This window comes from Calidris pugnax, unplaced genomic scaffold, assembly GCF_001431845.1.
Source record: "Calidris pugnax isolate Ruff unplaced genomic scaffold, ASM143184v1 scaffold58, whole genome shotgun sequence".
In the NCBI taxonomy this organism is placed as follows: Eukaryota; Metazoa; Chordata; class Aves; order Charadriiformes; family Scolopacidae; genus Calidris; species Calidris pugnax.
Window position 1 is genome coordinate 1,264,583 of NW_015090868.1, and position 17,293 is coordinate 1,281,875.

The 17,293-nt window shown below is 38.4% G+C and overlaps 1 protein-coding gene across 1 annotated transcript in view; it reads right to left on the reverse strand.

Moving 5' to 3' along the window:
* Positions 1-6,047: 6,047 nt before the first annotated feature.
* Positions 6,048-17,293, reverse strand: part of CHIC2 (cysteine rich hydrophobic domain 2) — a 33,427-nt gene continuing 22,181 nt past the window's right edge. The window contains exons 4-6 of the mRNA XM_014945604.1: positions 16,260-16,316; positions 16,034-16,093; positions 6,048-13,310 (exon numbers count right to left, since the gene is read on the reverse strand). Coding sequence (XP_014801090.1) covers positions 13,260-13,310; positions 16,034-16,093; positions 16,260-16,316 — 168 coding nt within the window. The 3' untranslated portion in view covers positions 6,048-13,259. The remainder of the gene's footprint in view (positions 13,311-16,033; positions 16,094-16,259; positions 16,317-17,293) is intronic.

Consider the following 17,293-nt stretch of genomic DNA (forward strand, 5'->3'; position numbering starts at 1 on the left):
CTGTTCTTGGCTTTACACAGTCTTTAACAGTGTTTACACACTGTTGCTAGGGCTTCCATGGCCTTTTTAAAGTTTCCTCTACTTATTTCCATTCCTTGATCAGCTGTATCAACCCATCAATACTATAGCCTCCTCTACCGTGCACCCTTCTCCCTAACCAATCTGCTTCATCATCTGAAATCCATTTCTCCAACTGATTCCTTTTTTGGATACCAGTGCTACACATCTGCATTCATCTTTTGACTTTCCACCGCTCGGATCCTTCCACGTTCATTTCTTTTCTGTCCAATAAGCACCTCCTCTAACAAGTAAATCCTCAGAGCTCCTCACTAAGTATTTCATTACCCTCATCATCTTCCTAAATGGGCTGCCTTTCTTTTTTTTAGCTTTTGGGCCCACTTGACCAAAACCTCCCTCTTTTCCATACCCATCATGATGGCATCAGAGATCCCGATGACAAGAATGAAATGGAGAACAGTCTCCTCTCTTGCCAGCCTGGGCTTTCCCTGCCATCTTCCTTGTAGTCTGTGGACTTTCTGTGAAAATTGTATTTTCCCTAGGGAGCAGTCAGTGGGATTCACACAGAGAAGAACACAGGCTCTTGTGCTGCCTGCTGGATGCTCGGCAGCCATGGGTTCTCCCACCCCATGGGTCCCACCAGAGTAGGAAGAGGTCTCAGCCCCGTCCCCATCCATACAACCCAGCTGGCTCCATCCTCTTCTCCTCAGGCAGAAAGCAGGACAGGATTTGGCCCCAAATCAAAGACCTCACCGGTGTGTCCTAGGAGTTGAGTTAGCAGGAGTGTCTGTCTCTGCTGGGGAAGGGCTAAGAGCTAGAATAGCAAGGGTATTTCAGGTCAGGCCTGAGGCGAATTAGCAGACAAGTTGTGAAGCTTACACAACATGTGGCCACATTATGTGTGGCTCCAGTCAGCGCTAATAGCCTGTCATTGAGCTCCATGTTTAAACAATTTGAGCAAACAGCAAACACAGAAGATGGGAGGAGGGAAGGAAAAAAAAAAAAAAAAAAAAAAAAAAAGACCGAAACAAGTCCAGATTTATCTTTGTCTGGGGCTTTCACATCCATTTTAGTTAACTTTGATTCTACATAATCAAATACATTTCTGCCTTGGTAACCTATGACAAACAGGGTTGTCTGTAAGCAACACAGCTATATGTGTAGCTTAAAAAAAAAAAAAAAAAAAAAGAGGCCTTCGAGGAATAAGAAAGATCAGGCTACTCAGTACATTTGGCAAGCAAATATTGCAGCGGTGGGGACTGCAGAGTACCTACTAGGTAGAGACGCGACCCAGTTCCTACCGTGCAAAAGTAACATAACACAAAGCTAAAAATGTATGGGTTGTCCAATTTTAAAATTCACTCAGCCAGCAATTTTTAAGACCTACAACTGATTGTTGTTTTAGGCTGTGTCTCATCATGTGAATTATCTAAAAGGGAAAAAAAAAAATCCCCATGGTTTTGGTTTAGCAGCAAGGAAACCAAAAAAAAAAAAGGGGGGGGGAGAGAAAAAAGAAAAGCAAGTTTTAGTAACACCAGAGAACAAAATTCAACCACATCCATATAAATCGAGGAATAAGAAAGATCAGGCTACTCAGTACATTTGGCCATATTGCAGCGGTGGGGACTGCAGAGTACCTACTAGGTAGAGACGCGACCCAGTTCCTACCGTGCAAAAGTAACATAACACAAAGCTAAAAATGTATGGGTTGTCCAATTTTAAAATTCACTCAGCCAGCAATTTTTAAGACCTACAACTGATTGTTGTTTTAGGCTGTGTCTCATCATGTGAATTATCTAAAAGGGAAAAAAAAAAATCCCCATGGTTTTGGTTTAGCAGCAAGGAAACCAAAAAAAAAAAAGGGGGGGGGAGAGAAAAAAGAAAAGCAAGTTTTAGTAACACCAGAGAACAAAATTCAACCACATCCATATAAATAACGTTGATACTAGCGTTGGGAAGTAAATATAAAAACATTTTAAAATAGAAGACCTTCGAAACCATACTGCATTGTTTAGTATGAAAATAATAGCCTTCCGAGCCAGTACTATTAGAGAACGTATTTAATCCAGTGCAGAATTGGCTATGAAACCATCCACTCTACCATGGGAATGCTTAGCTCAGTATCTGGTAGGTTGCCAGCCATTTAAAATGTTTTTGTGTTGGTTTAATGATTGTTCCCATGAGCACTGATGGTAAGGGTTGACATTAATTAAAATACTAAGTCATCAGAGCTTGCATTGTGGGGAGAAGGAGAATGGGCTGGATCCAATTGTCTTCAAGGTTTCTTTGGCCTTCCACATTTTTCTCTTAGATGCACCATACATGCCAAGTATCCTCTTAGCTGAGGTATAACAATGTAAACAGACTGCCTCCGCAAATATAAAGTAATCTTTTTAGGTTTTCCACACACTTTCATTTAACTGATTAGAGGACACTCATTAAAATCAGCTAATCATGTAATGTGGGCTGTGTTCTGAATGCTAAGCAAAATGCCTAAATGAAAGAGGATTTTAAAACACTGTCTGCCTCTCTTAATTTATTTCTACTGTATACTCAATGGCACACAATACAGTAGGAATTCTGGGCCCTATCCTCATTAACCTCAAAACTCATTATCTCATGTAAAAACAGGCCCTTTCCGCAGATTGTGTTGGAAAAGGTATGAAAAAAGCATATTAAAGATAATGTGTTTGGGCACACGCTCTCAGAACAGGATGGAGGATTTTTCTTCGAACTGTGAAGTTAATATAGAAGAGGAAAAAATCCTGGGTGAGACCCGCTGCTAAAACGAGCTATACAAAATTTGGATAGAAGAGCTATCCTCATGCATTTCTCTCTCTTCTTTTGTTATGTAACTGCTCAAGATTGAGATCTTCAAAGGCACACAGACCGGAATAAGTGACATAAAAATGTGGAGTCCACAAAAGGTCACGGAGAGAACAGGTAGAGAGGCTGAGCTTTTCTACTCCAGCTTGAGCTCCCATCCCATTGGCAGGCACTTCACACTGCAGGGACTGGGAGTGCAAGAAGGGAAGTTTATGCTATATATAATGTGACCCATAGCTTAAGAATGAAGACCTCTGGCTTGGCCAACACGGAGAAGCCAGCCAAGCCTACACAAATGAGACATTTTTGCAGTAAGCAGTGCACCACATAAAGCAGACTGCCGGTCCGGATGCGGAAGGCAGAGCAACTCTTTTTATTTCAAAAGACATTTGCTCCTTTGGATTACAAGTCAGGTGATGCTGAGACTTCGGGTCACCCTCCCCATGTCAGGAGAAAGCCAAAACCTAGACGAGGTGCCTGAAGTTACTGCCCCAGCTCCTTCGCTGGCAGGTGGCCTGCAGCAGGGGCTGTGTAAGAGCACTCCTCACCTCCCAGCACCCGCAGTGCAACCACCAAGGTGCCTTGCGAGCACAGGCATCCCTTGGCAGAGGCCCCTTTACCTTGTTTGTGGATGCAAACGCCACCTCCGTGCCCTCCCCACGTCAAGCAGGTCCCAGCGGCAGGGGTTCAGCTCACCACAGGCAGAAGAATTCTGTGCCGGCAAATCCCGGAAGATGGGAACGCTCTTTGGCTTTTTGGTGTGAATGTTCTTTGAGTAACCTTTTAATATTAAAAAAAAAAAAAAACAAACCTACAAGGTCTTTTGAGTCCTTCAGGAGCTCCTTCATGTAACCCGGAAGGGCGAGAGCAGCCAAGGGAGGTCCTTGCCCATGTACGTGAGGGCAGGAGGCCTGATGATCTCCTGAGGCTTGTCTGTGAACACAAGGTTAAAAGGCCTGGGATGTTTTTGAATTATTTTCTTTATTTTAAAGTGTTAGTTTCTTTTCTTGTTTGGTGGGGCCAGGGGGTTGGGTTGGTTGTTTGTTTATATAGTGCAGGCAGACCCAGGGGGAACAGGCAGTGCCCGGGCAGCCCCACTGCCCCCTCCTCAAGGGCACCATGAAGATAGAGCACAGAATGACAGAATAATATGGTGTTGGAAGGGACCTCTGGAGATCATCTCGTCCAACCCCCCTGCCAAAGCAGGTCCACCTAGAGCAGGTTGCACAGGAACTTGTCCAGGCAGGTTTTGAATGTCTCCAGAGAAGGAGACTCCACCACCTCCCTGGGCAGCCTGTTCCAGGGCTCTGCCACCCTCAAAGTGAATAAGTTCTTCCTCATGTTTAGGTGGAACTTTTATATTCAAGTTTGTGCCCATTACCTTTTGTCCTGTCACTGGGCACCACTGAAAAAAGACCGGCCCCATTCTCTTAATACCCACCCTTTAAGTATTTATAAGTGTTGCTCAGATCGCCCCTCAGCCTTCTCTTCTCCAGACTAAAAAGACCCAAGTCCCTCAGCCTTTACTCATAAGAGAGATGCTCCAGGCCCCTCATCATCGTTGTAGCCTCTGCTGTCCCCTCTCCAGCAGTTCCCTGTCCTGGAACTGGGGAGCCCAGAACTGGACACACAGAGCAGCCAAACAGGGGCTCTGGGCACAGCCTGGCCATGGCAGACCCTCGATAGAGCAGGTCGCCCCACATCACCCCAGGGTGCTGTGGAGGTGGTTCCATGCCCGGAGACACGGGGAGGAGGGCCGGCGGTGAGCCTTGGAGGTGGCACAGGCGCCCAGGTCACCAGGGTGGAGGCCGAGGCCCACGTTTCTGCAGCTCAGTGGAGCTTTCCCTCCTGGTCCCCCGGGCTGAAAGGGGTATAATCCGGGGAGCCGGAGTGGGTGGTCCGGGCGGACGGAGGCGCGGGCTGTCCCCGCTGTCCCCACGCCGGCCCGGGCCCGCTCCCGCTCCCGCAGCTGGGCCCAAGGCGGCCCGCAGACTGCTCTCGGCACATTTCTTCATTTCTCACTTGAGTGCCCTTCTTTAGTTCCCTTTCAACTGCCCACTTTATATCGGCTTCATTACACCACCGCTCCATTTGTAATGTAAATCGGGAAACTCAGGGAAGTTTTTCTTTTGGCCTTGTCTACGGAAGAATACCGAGAGGTATTCAAAACGTATTAACACAAATCAATGGCACCAATAAAAGCAAAATCTCCTTAGCAACATAATCTTGATTGCAAAAGGAGAACTGAGAGCATTTAGCAGAACAGTGGCCCACATGGAATACGCATTTGTCTAGAAGAATGCAGCACAAAGCCTAAAAGAGAGATGCTGAAAAAATCCAAAATTAACTCACACTGAACAGTTACTCTTTTTTTCAAAAGTACACAATTGGCTACATTAAATCTATCGTGCGCTTTTCTGCTCAGCAACATTGTATCATACCGCTTTTTTTGCCAGCCCAAATTACAACAGCCCCCCGAAGGCTCCACCGCCCCGGCCAGCAGCACCCTCCCCTCCCCTACACGGGCACGTATAACACACACATATATATATAATTATACACACGTTATAACGAGGCCGCTAAGCTTTCCACGGACTGGTGAGATGTTTCAGGCACAGAAGAGCATCCAGTTGATGAGAATGGAGACCATCCTGGGGGTGCAGGATGGGTTTATGCTCCCCAGGTTCGGGTTATCCGGCATCTCGCATCCGACTGCCTTAAAAACACAACCCTAACGCTGATGGGAACCATTCCCCTCTGAATAAACGGAGTCTGCCCTCACTAGATGGAAAGTATTCCTTCTTTGAGACCACTAGTGTATAAAAAAAACCCAAACAGCTTCAACATTACTATTCAACCCTAACGGTAATACATATAATAAATCCTACGACCACTAGGGCTTGAAAAGCCTAAAGAACTCCAAATGTGGACTTAAAGAAAAGCCTGTTTGAAACGCTTACGGCAGGCAACACCTCTAACTTCGGCAACTTCACTCTTAGTGTCACCTAAATTAGCCCAAACCATTTTCGATTTCTTTTATATTTTTTTATCTCTTTATTTAGACAAAAAGTATCATCCAGAAGTTAGAAGAGACCTCTGTATGGCAAGGCAGAAGTTTCTGGGGTTGTTCTTTCTTTTTCTTCTTCTCCCTACCACCCTCCCCCCCCCAACATATTGGATAGATGAAAAACAGTAAGGCCGAGTAGATAGGTTAACAATTATTTTATTAGTTTATAATACATACAACTTAAGAAATGCTTTAAAAAAATTTATATTGGAGTCCGTTCCAATTCTGGGTCAGGTCAGGAAAAAACAATGCTGATGTATTAAATAATATTCTATAATTCAACAATAGATTAACTTCAGTAATTTAGCAGACATGATTAAATACTCTTAAATATGCATATATACAATTGTGCAGCCTTAAAAAAAAAAGTCCTTTTCTTCCTATCTTCTCCTCCCAAAGCCGTGCGCCCTGTGAACACAGTACTGGCCTCTCAGCTTTCAGTCTCTCACCCGGACTTCAAATATTTGAAGAGGAATGTTACAATAGTGGAAATCACAGCAACCCTATCTTCTAAACTCTGTATGAAAGGAGATGCCCAACAGACAAAATGACCATTGGGCCTCTCTATAAATAGCAGCTTCCTTAAAATCCAGTTCCAGGTTAAATTATTGCTTACGCGTTTTCTGCCTGAAATAGATTTATAACATAGTCCAAAATATTTTTATTTTTTTTTTTAAGTTTACCTTCTTGAAAGATTACATCCCTTCAGCGACTTAGTTACCATTACTGCTTGGTACGTTTAACAGGTTTTTCCTAAGCACACACAATCCGATGCAATTCTCTGCAAATTCTTTTAAAGCAACATGAATTACACAGGGCTAATTGAGCACACAGCATTTAGGCACTGTTTTGTAATTTACTGTTCTATTTAAAAATTATGTTTGGAACTAGTTTTGTATTCTGATTTGCCATATTCAGTCTTGTACGGAAACAAGAATCCGAGTGACACTTTTCAGATCAGGAACTGCTCTGCATTCCTTATTATCTCGCTGAACCGGACTGCTCATTGAAAATATTAACGAGCATGCACACCGCGTACCCTAACGAGCTGGAAAGCCTGTTGCAAGCACAGAAGGATCAGAGATAACCATTTAGAGTGAACGAGTGAGATATTTCTATTGCTACGATGAAATCAGTTTAAACACAGAGCTACTAAAAGTATCAGTTATATTGCATCAGGACATCTGACATTCTAAAAAAATATCTAAACATGATTTAAAAAAAAATTAAAAATTAAAACTTAAAACACTGTAACAGGAAAAAAAAAACCCTTCTGCTAACTAGATGTCAACACAAGCAAAGTAACTTTCAATGATAAAGTTAAAAACAAGGTGGTGAGGGGAGGAAAGCACGTTTCAATGAACGCTGTAAAAATCTACTATCTGCCCTCCAAAAGCGAGCATTTGTCAATGGTTCCCTTCTCTGTAAAAGCTACAACTAATTACAACAAGTCTATCTTACTTACCTGAAATTAAAATTATCCTAACTGGATCCCACTCACAGGCCTTAGATATACTGTCACATGACAGGAGCTGCCTGGACAAGTCAAGAATTTTCTTTGGAAACAATTAGCCGTGCATTACAGGCTCCAGCTTAGGAAAAGACTGTTCTGTACTCGCTGCAGAGCTCTCCTCAGCCATTCTGTTTTGGTCTGGATATTTTAAACTAAGAGATGCCGAGTTTAGAAGGAAGCTTAAGCTCCAAATCTGCATAACAGCAGAATTGTCTATTAATCAGGGTATAACCATAACAAATTAACAACACACTTGTTTAAAAAAAAAATGTAATAGAAATCAAGACAGTCTACATAATTACTGGATTGCTAGCTTTTACTTAACTTTCATTATTCAATACCATTTTATATAGTTCAAGCCTATTTTCCATCACACTCGAATAATTCCAAACATAATCCTCTCAATCTTTTGGGTGTTGCTTCTCCTAATTCCTATGTTTCATCCTTTGCCTCAGAAAATGTTTCCTAATGGTCTGTTGCATTCTGAGGAGTCAAGCATTTATGAATCTTAAGAAACTAAATTTTAACAAAATATTAATGAGTTAAAGTATGAGAATTTTTTAAATGCTACCTTCCATGAAAACAATAAAATTTAGTTTATAAGAGATGTGTTACCTAGGTGTCATGTGGTGGAGATACACACACCAGCACAACTGTCAGCATAGGAAGTTTCATGCAAGGAGTCTTTTATTTTTCAAAAATAGCCTCTAATTCAGCCCATGCTGACTGAAACACCAGTGTGCAAAAAGATGAAGTTCAAAAATTAATGAACTGTAAAATACCGTTACCAACAAAACTACCCAAATGGATATCTGTAACTAATGAAGATTAAAGGTGTGGTGTTTTCAGCAGTGAAAGTTTTTGCTTCTAGAGTGCTTCTCCCATTGAGACTTTCCCAGTTCCTTAAGAAGAATGATACTGTTTTCTCGTTACACCAGTATCCCCTGATTCACCCAACCTACAGAGAGAACTTCACAAAGAATAAACACAGGAATTAAGAAGGTAGCACCGTTAGAAATAACGACTCTATCCAAATCAGAAAAAAAATTCATTTATCCTTATCCAACATACTTTGACATTCAGCAGCCTAATAATACAGGGTAAAGGGAGCTCTCATAGCTGTATATTGATAACATTCATAATGGTCATGCATATTACAATCAGAAGTTTTCTAGGGTGCCATTTGCAAAATAAGCCTTCATGCAGATAGGCATTCAGCTCATTAACTCCATTTTCATATTTCCTATTAGTCCCTGAGAAGTTAATATTTCTACCTACAATATGGCTATTAAAGGCATTGTAATGATCATACACTTAGCTGTTTGTGATGGAAATGCAATGTGGCTTTAGGGAGAAGCAGCACAGAAATTACAGCAAATTAGCGGTGATGAATACAGATCTTATTTCCAAAATGCTTTCTTTTCATAAGCAAGGTTGCTGAAGAGGAACATAAATGATTTTAGTCACGGATACAAAACTAGCCAGCACCACTTACCCTTAATAAGTTGCTACTATGAATCCAAGACATTTGGGGCTCCGAGACCTCTCTAATTGAGCATTTCCTTTACATAAAATCATCTGGATTTTGACCTAATGTAGGGTCATCATGATCCTTCTTTTAATTACTCAACAGCAGTGCTGGGAGAACTTAAAAGAACCAGGGATTTTCTTTGCTTAACAAGTCTTTTGCCTCTTCAATTAAAGTGATCTTTTTAAATTGTTCAGAATTCAAATGGGGTTTTTTGGTGGACAATTTGCATTATTGCCAGCTGCTCAAAAACCATAAGCTTGGGCTCCCAAAACAAGGGGACCGATTTAAAATTAAGACTTTGGGGTGGGGGGTGGAGGGAAGGGAATAAAGACAAGTTCTTTTTCTTTGCCTTCTGGCTTCTGAGCAGTTACAGATTGCATTTTAAAGCTGTTCTCTACAACCTTCAGGGCTAAATAATGACTTTTAGAAAAAAAACAAAAAAAAAGAAAACTGACTTTTCAGTAAGGTTGTATCTCAGAGAGAGAGTGTTACAATTAAACACCATTGCCTTGAGATTTACCAAAATAAAGTATCATTTAACAAATTTATTCAGAGATTATAATTTACACCTAAGTACTGTAAAAAGTTTTTACAATCTACTCGGTTTTGAGGACCATGGGAAATTGCAGATTTGCCATGGACATTTTTGGATTTGCATACATAGTTTATTATAACGATTCTTACTGAGCTATTACAAAAAGTTTACTGACTTCGTGTAACCTATCTCCACAAACATTTTAATTTCTGGAGAAGTTTGCCAATCTCAGAATAAGCTTCAAATCACAGCTGTTTAACAACAGATGAGCTCTACAGAATTCTTCATGTAGGGTCAGACAGAAAGTCTTTTTCCCCTCAGGACTCATTTCTTCCTACAACTAAAAAGATTAAAAATAATTGATTGTGATTATATTACAGTAACAAAGAAACCTTTATTGGCCAGTTAAAGGCCATTACACCTAAAAATACTAATTAGCCTTCATAGGGAATCATTGATGCATTTACCATTAGTTTTTCAGGCTAAAGGTGAGACAGACATAATTATCATCATTTGTTAAATGATGACTATCAGGTGGGTACCTAACTCTTACTATTAGAGGAAAATTTGAAATAGATAAGATTATTTGTAGGAATTACTGAGTTGCAAGAAGCTGAACAGATTAGTACAATGTAATATTTATTTTAACAAAGAGTAGGCTGTGTCCTGAAGTCTGACTAGAGTTTCTGGCCTGCTCAAACTGTTGCAACTTCATCCTTTGCCAATTAGATAAAAAAAGAGGGAACGTATGTCTTCTCAGTAGCACACAAAATAAATAGATTCAGTATTTTAGAAACAACATCAAAAGAAAATCCTGACGACTGCTGCAGGCATTAAAGAGTTGATTAAAGTTCCTGCCATGTTCAATTTCTTTCATTGTAATTAATGAATTGAAAGGGATTGTATGAAAATGTTTTATAACATTCTTACTAGCCGAGTGTACTACTTCATCAGGAGAGCAGCACTTTTGAGCAAGACTCATCTTTTTATATATAAAAACAGTTTTTCAAGCCTCCTGGTTGCATTTTAAATCTGAGACATTGTTTCAATAAAAATCAGAAATGCTTTAAGAGGCAATTACTCTGGCCTCCTTGCTAAGAGATTTAACTTTTTATTTGCTCGGAGCTCTGCTTTGGACCCCTGTACTAGAATTCTTGGAGAGAAAGTCATAGTTAAAATACAGAAATGCCTGCCAGCCAAGTAGATGACAGCTGATGCACCTGAAAGTAGACAAGATCTTAACCAGAACTACCACTTACGTGGAAGCTTCACTAATGAGATACTTTTTCGAAGCCCCTGAGCCACGCTGTAGTCAGTGCTCCGGTTCCAGCACACATCACACTCCAATTAGCTCTAGTGTAGGTAGGTTTGGGTGCTGCTGGCAAGGTAGTCGTGGTGTCACAGAATGTGGCGTGGGAAGTTTGGGTAGTAAACTAAGGTAAATGGCTCGCGCTGAATGCGGTGCTGCTACGAAATTAGCGCAAACCACATCCAATCTATCCCTCCACACTAACGACCCACCGGTGGGAAACTGCATCCGTGACACGAACCTATCAACTGAGAATTTTGATAGTAAAATCTAGACCTTGTATGATTCAATATTAATTTCATTAGAACTGACACTTGAAGAAATCAACCTATATTCCTGGCCATCAGTATTTATCACCAGTGATCATTTCTGTTCAATTCCAACCTCTCCCCTGCACATCCAGCCCCTACAATCTCAGCAGACATCAATGTTGGCTTCTGGCTTCCCTCGCAGCCTGAAAGTGGTCTGAGATTACAACTAATACTTCTGAGTGAGAGGGGGAGTGGGGCAGAGCCAGATTTGTACTAAAGAAGAGGTTGAAATTGATATTTTTTTTTAACTATAACCAGTTACTTTGGAGAGAAACTGTTATGGGACCCAGAGGACTGGGGCAGCACGAAACTGGTATTTGTTAATTAAAAATCATATTCTATCAAGTCAAAGAAACACACCTGTAGGCTTCTATGAAAAGCATAGCTGAGCTATTTTCAAAATAAACAGCAGGAATCCACAGACAAAAGCTGAGCAAAGGATGAGTTTTGGGAACGGATACAGAAGGCTTAGATTTAAGAAAACTTAAAACTTTCTAGACCACTCCCACTATCAACAATTTAGGAGTATAATACTCACTAAAGAATATTTTACAGAGAATAAATATTTTGAAGACATAGAAAAATAGTTCACAGCATCAAGGTACCTGTATTATATTACCTTGAAATAAAACTTGTATTTAAAAGATTAGAAAGAGAAGATTATTCTTGTAGTGGTATCAACTTTTCATTCATACAAATATTAAGCAGAGTATATCTGGTTTTTTTTTTTCTTATATTCACATTATTGCTTGCTACCGCAACTGTACAAGGAACATATTCTTAACTTACATTAATGTTCATGTACAGTAATTTCAGATACCTAAAGCAAATTTAAAAGTATGATTGAGTTGCAATTTAAAAAAAAAAAAAACAACAGCTATGTGTGAAGATATGTACAACTAAGATATAACTACAAGAAACAAAATACAACTGGCCTGACCCAAGCATTTATCATATATCCAGTTTAAAAAGTCTTACACTTGTGCAGAAAATAAGCTTTGTAAACCAAAATGAGCAGAAGCAAGGGTGCAATAAATAATTACTGAACACATTTAAACTTACACTGTTGCCCAGTGTACCCTGCTTTAATTATTTTTAATACATGGCATCTGCATTTGCATCTGGAACTGTAATGTTCAAGATTTCTTCAGTAACTTTTTTCTGCTTATGTGGCTTTAAAACAAAAAAACAAACAAAAAAAAACCCCTGAAAGGTCCTCTCGGACAGTAAGTTTTAGTAAAACAAGTCCTTCTGCACCCCTGTGTACAGGATCTGGTAAACAGTAGGAATAAAGCTGATAGATGGCATTAGCCTGAATTAAAACACCTACATTATAAACTGCAATACTAACATATTTTTGTGATCTTGAGTTCCACTAACCAGCTGCATGCAATTCTCTCAGTGATTCTTCTAGTCTGAGTAAAATAATTCTATTTTGCTGCCTTTATATTTTTTTTTTAACCCTTACATTAGAATGTTTTTCAGAACCAGCTGACAGGACTTCTTAATGAAAAGCACAGAGACTTCTACTAATGCAATGACATTTGGTTTCCAAAAAAGCACAGTTTCAAAAAGAACTTCATCTCCTTCTTTTGTTGGAAGAGACTAGCCAATGTCCCAAAAAGAAATAAAAATATTTACAATTGACTAGTCACTGACAAAAGTTTAGGAAGATCTTAGAAGGTACTTTAGCATGTAAATGAGTGATTAAAAGGACTTACACAACATACAGTCAATCAGTTGTGTCATTTTGGGATAAAAAAATACCTGCTCACTTATATACCATTTTCAGCTGTGTATTTATAGTAATATATATATGTACACACGCGCGCGCACACATATAAAAGACTCTTCGAAAATCAAGATACATTAATAAACAGAAGTAGTAAAAGTAACAATAACTTAAGTAGTAGTTAACATTTGCGTGAAATGACTTTGCAGACTTTGACCAAATGCACTTAGAACATGCTCTTATTTAAAAAAAAAAAACAACAAAACAACAACAAAACAAAAAAAAACCAAACAAAAAAGAATGAAAACACCACAAGATTCTGTAGAACCAATGCTATGTTACCACCAGGAGAGCACCAAGCAAGGCACCATTGGAAAGACAACATACTTGAATAAGTCTCTATAAATAAATCAAATACTAATCTGGTCGAAAAATCGGTGTCTTTGGTAAAAATTCTATAAGGATGACCTGTATAAAAAGAAAACAAATATATATTAAATGAAAGATAGCAACAATCCTATTGTCTATCACAATGCTAATTCACAAAAATTTAATTGGTTTGCCTACCAACACCTAACACATCTAAAAAAAAATGAAATAAGTTACTACATAATTATTCTTGAACATAATTCATTTATTAGGAAAAATATGAGTGATAAACATATTCATTTCAAAAAAACAGAAGGCACGATGTATGCAGAGTCAATTTTCAATTAGATGTGCAATTCTCTTTACTTCAAAATTGTTTCCACTTACTATAGGATTTTAAATCATGTTTATAGTTCGAAACAACTTGTATAGAAAGGTGTATCAAGCTTTGCAAAGTTCCCATACTTAACAAATCTGCAAGTGGTTAACAGGAGACTCAACTAATGCTTTTGCATGATTATTCTTATGGTCCAAATTCAAATTTCAAATACATATTTCTGAGCTCTGTACACTGGGTAGGGTACGCTCCAGAATACAATCTAAGAATTTATCCTACTTTAAACTGAAAGCTTAAAGAAAATGTTCACTTCTGCATTTTCTTTCTTCAGAGAGACAGTCATAATACAGCAGCATGACTGCATTCATAAACAAATGCATCTGGTAACACAACTATGGATTTTATGTGTAAGAGAAGCTTGCCTTTCTAAGTAGTTAAAAAAGAATTTTTAAATGTTTTTGATTGAAAGGAGAACACACCTTGGGTGCTTAAAGAATAAATGCTTCTATATCTGATTGCATACTGAACATCAAAAAAGTCATAATCCTCTGATCACTTTTGAAATAGTATCAAAATCAGGTGCATAATTTTATGTTTAGAGATATTCAAAAGTGATTTATTTTCAGAAGTGATGCAAACTACTCAAAATCCATTGATCACTGACATGAGTCAACCACTGGATGCTTCAGAGATACCAGGGCTCCTGATATTCACGCAAGGTTTCAAAAAGGGAGCAAAAAAGTAAAGCTGGAACACTGTGTTTAGGCCAAAGGTATAATACTGTCTTGTCTTCATTTAATTTACTTAATTATTTAAGTTAGCATCTAAACAGTGGATTTAGAACCTCAAATTGGCAAAGCAGCAAGTTTGGGGTACGAGAGTTTAATTTAAATCACTTGTTTTGAAAAAAATTGAGAATAAATGTTTATTATTTAAAATTAAATAATTAAAATGACATTAAGGGTAGCTTTTAAAAGACTGGCAAATCGATTCACTGAAAATGAGAAAATGGTACAGAGAAGTTTTGTTAAAGCGTTCACATGAAAAATATCCAGAAATAATATATTAGATGTTTCACAAATTGAAAATAAAATATTCTAGCTTTACTCTGTAAAACTACATGTCCATGCTTACACATTATTAATGCAAACAGGTCAAATGATTTTAAATTCTATTTAGAAAAATGCATGTTCATCTGTAAACGTTGCTGGGCGATGGTATTTACAAAACTAGCATTGTATGTGTTATCAATTGAACCTGTAAAGCATTGGACATGACAATGTTTTCCTGTAGAAAAACAAAATTTTCACTGAAATAAAATCATCTTCACTTAGATAAAGCTCAAATCTACTTTCTGAAATTTGCTTTATTCCATTTTCAATTATATCTTGTACGTATAAACAAACAAAAAGTAGAATAGATGTTACCAAAAGTCTACTTATCCAGTGAACTGAAAAGAGCCATTCTGTAAAAAATGCATTTTAAAGATCTTATGTTTCAGGCTAGAAATAAGATCTAATGTAGAAACAGGAAAAAGGGGAAAACTAAAGGAAAAAGACTCTTTTAGTATAATTTTCAACTATTTAATCACTTTTAAAATTCTTACATGCGTGATATCTTTTTTTGTTTCAAAGAATAGACTAAGTACCATGTAATGAAAGATCACAGATAGGTTAGAACTAATTGAGTGGATATTTCTCAAAAGCTAATATTTATTTTTAAAAAGTTAACCCTTTAAAAGAAATTATGCAAATTCTACTGTTTCTTGCATTTTAGCAGCTTAATTTCATCCCATTCTATGTAGCTCCAGGATATTTTGAAAATAAAAACAGCACCAAAAAAGAAGGTTGCAAGCTAAACAAATTGAAATCCCACACTGGACATCATTCATTTTAAATCGCATATAACTTCTCACTGTATATTTCCAAGAAGGATTTATGGAATCTCAGTCAAAGACTGAACTAAGTTAAAACTCCAGAGACTGACTTAAAAATATTTTAGTGACGCCAATTGGAGATAAAGATACTTTCAAGACAGTTGAGGTAAGGGGCAGTTAAAATCTAAAAAGGCTAAAGGTTTCTTAAGCTCCAACAGCTTAGTTGAAAGGTCTTCTTCCATACTTTTAGACTTGATTAGCATTATATAAAACAGCCATATCTGACTTGCTGCGTAACCAAAGTTGTGGTTATTCTTTATACAGCATCTAAAATTTCACACTCCATCAGCACATGTTCAAGCTATTTTATCTTGGCAATTAATTTATTATTTTTCAGAACACAGTGAAGCCTTGTTTTCAAGTCATTCATAACTTTATAAATCAGTCCTGCACATGAAACCATGCATCTGTGAACCGTAGAAAATCCTTGCACTCAGGCGATTAAGCTCCTGACACCTTTACTGATTAATAATCATGAAAAGAATAAGATCAGAAGCAAAATAAATGATCATTTAATAGAGAAACTCACAAAACAGCCCTTTAACTTACATATTCCATCATGTTATTCGTTTCACATTTCCTTTTGCTTAGTCTCCAATGCAAGCACAGCTAGACAAGGAGGAAAGAAAAAGAAGAAAAATGAGCTGTATTTTATTGCAGCACACAGACTAGCCCATTTGTCCACCTTTCATATTTTTCGTTCAACAAAAGCATCTGTTTCCATACTGTGCAATTCAAACTCCAACAGTACGAAGCTGCTCCCTGCGGCACTCACCTTGTGGTATAACCTATTGTTTTCCCATTCTAATAACTTCTCAATCGATCTTCGTGTCTGGAAGACAAATGAGAAAGAATTTTACTCTTGACTGGTTTTAGAAAAACTTTGTTTTGCAGCTGCTTTTGTGTGAAAAGGAGAGAGGTACAGGACAGTGACTGAGTACAGGGTGGTCTGTGGTACTATCAAAACTTCTCCGGTATTAAATAGTAACTAGAACAGAAACAACTTTTTATGACACCCAAATAACTATCTTCAACCACTTTGGAACAAAAACTGTTCGGATATATGCTTTCCGGTTCTTATAGCAGTTATAAGTTTAAAACCACAGAAATTTTGAAGGGATTTAAGTACAAAAGCAGGAGCACTGCTCCCCCAGTACCAGTGCTCTAAACACACTGCTTCTAAGAAGGTCGGCATCTAAACTGACAAAGGTTGCGAATTATTTTGCAATCCTGTAGGTCAAGTACAAATATGCAATACTCTGAACGAGAGATAATTTTTTTGCTACTTTTATATCCAGATTTTAGAGACTGAAAAACAAATGCAGACAGTTACAGTGAATTGCACAAGTGAATATTACTAAATCTGTGATTTGTATAAAGAGTAAACCCGATATTTAGCATTCTAAAGCAGTTTTACTGCCTATGTTTTCCACGCTTGATCCTTCAGATGGAGAATCCTGAAAGCTGCTCTGCCCAGCTTTTTAAGATTATGCACGCTAGTATTAGAGGACATTCTGTGCTGTAAAGTTTCACAGCATTCTGAATATAATTATTCAGTTATATTTACATTTGAGAAATACATTCTGACATTTATGGTCATTTGACTGCCAGAATATATACTGCTTAGCTCTAAATGGGATTTGCTACTGACTATGAATAAAAAGAGGATAATTCATGGTGCCAGGTGTTAAGATGAGACCAACAGAGCTGCAGGTGCAAAAGGACGGAGCAATGACAAGGATCAAATACAACTTAGTGCAGCTGCAGCTTCCTTACAAGGCAGAGAGGGGTGAGGGGAAGGGATGAGAA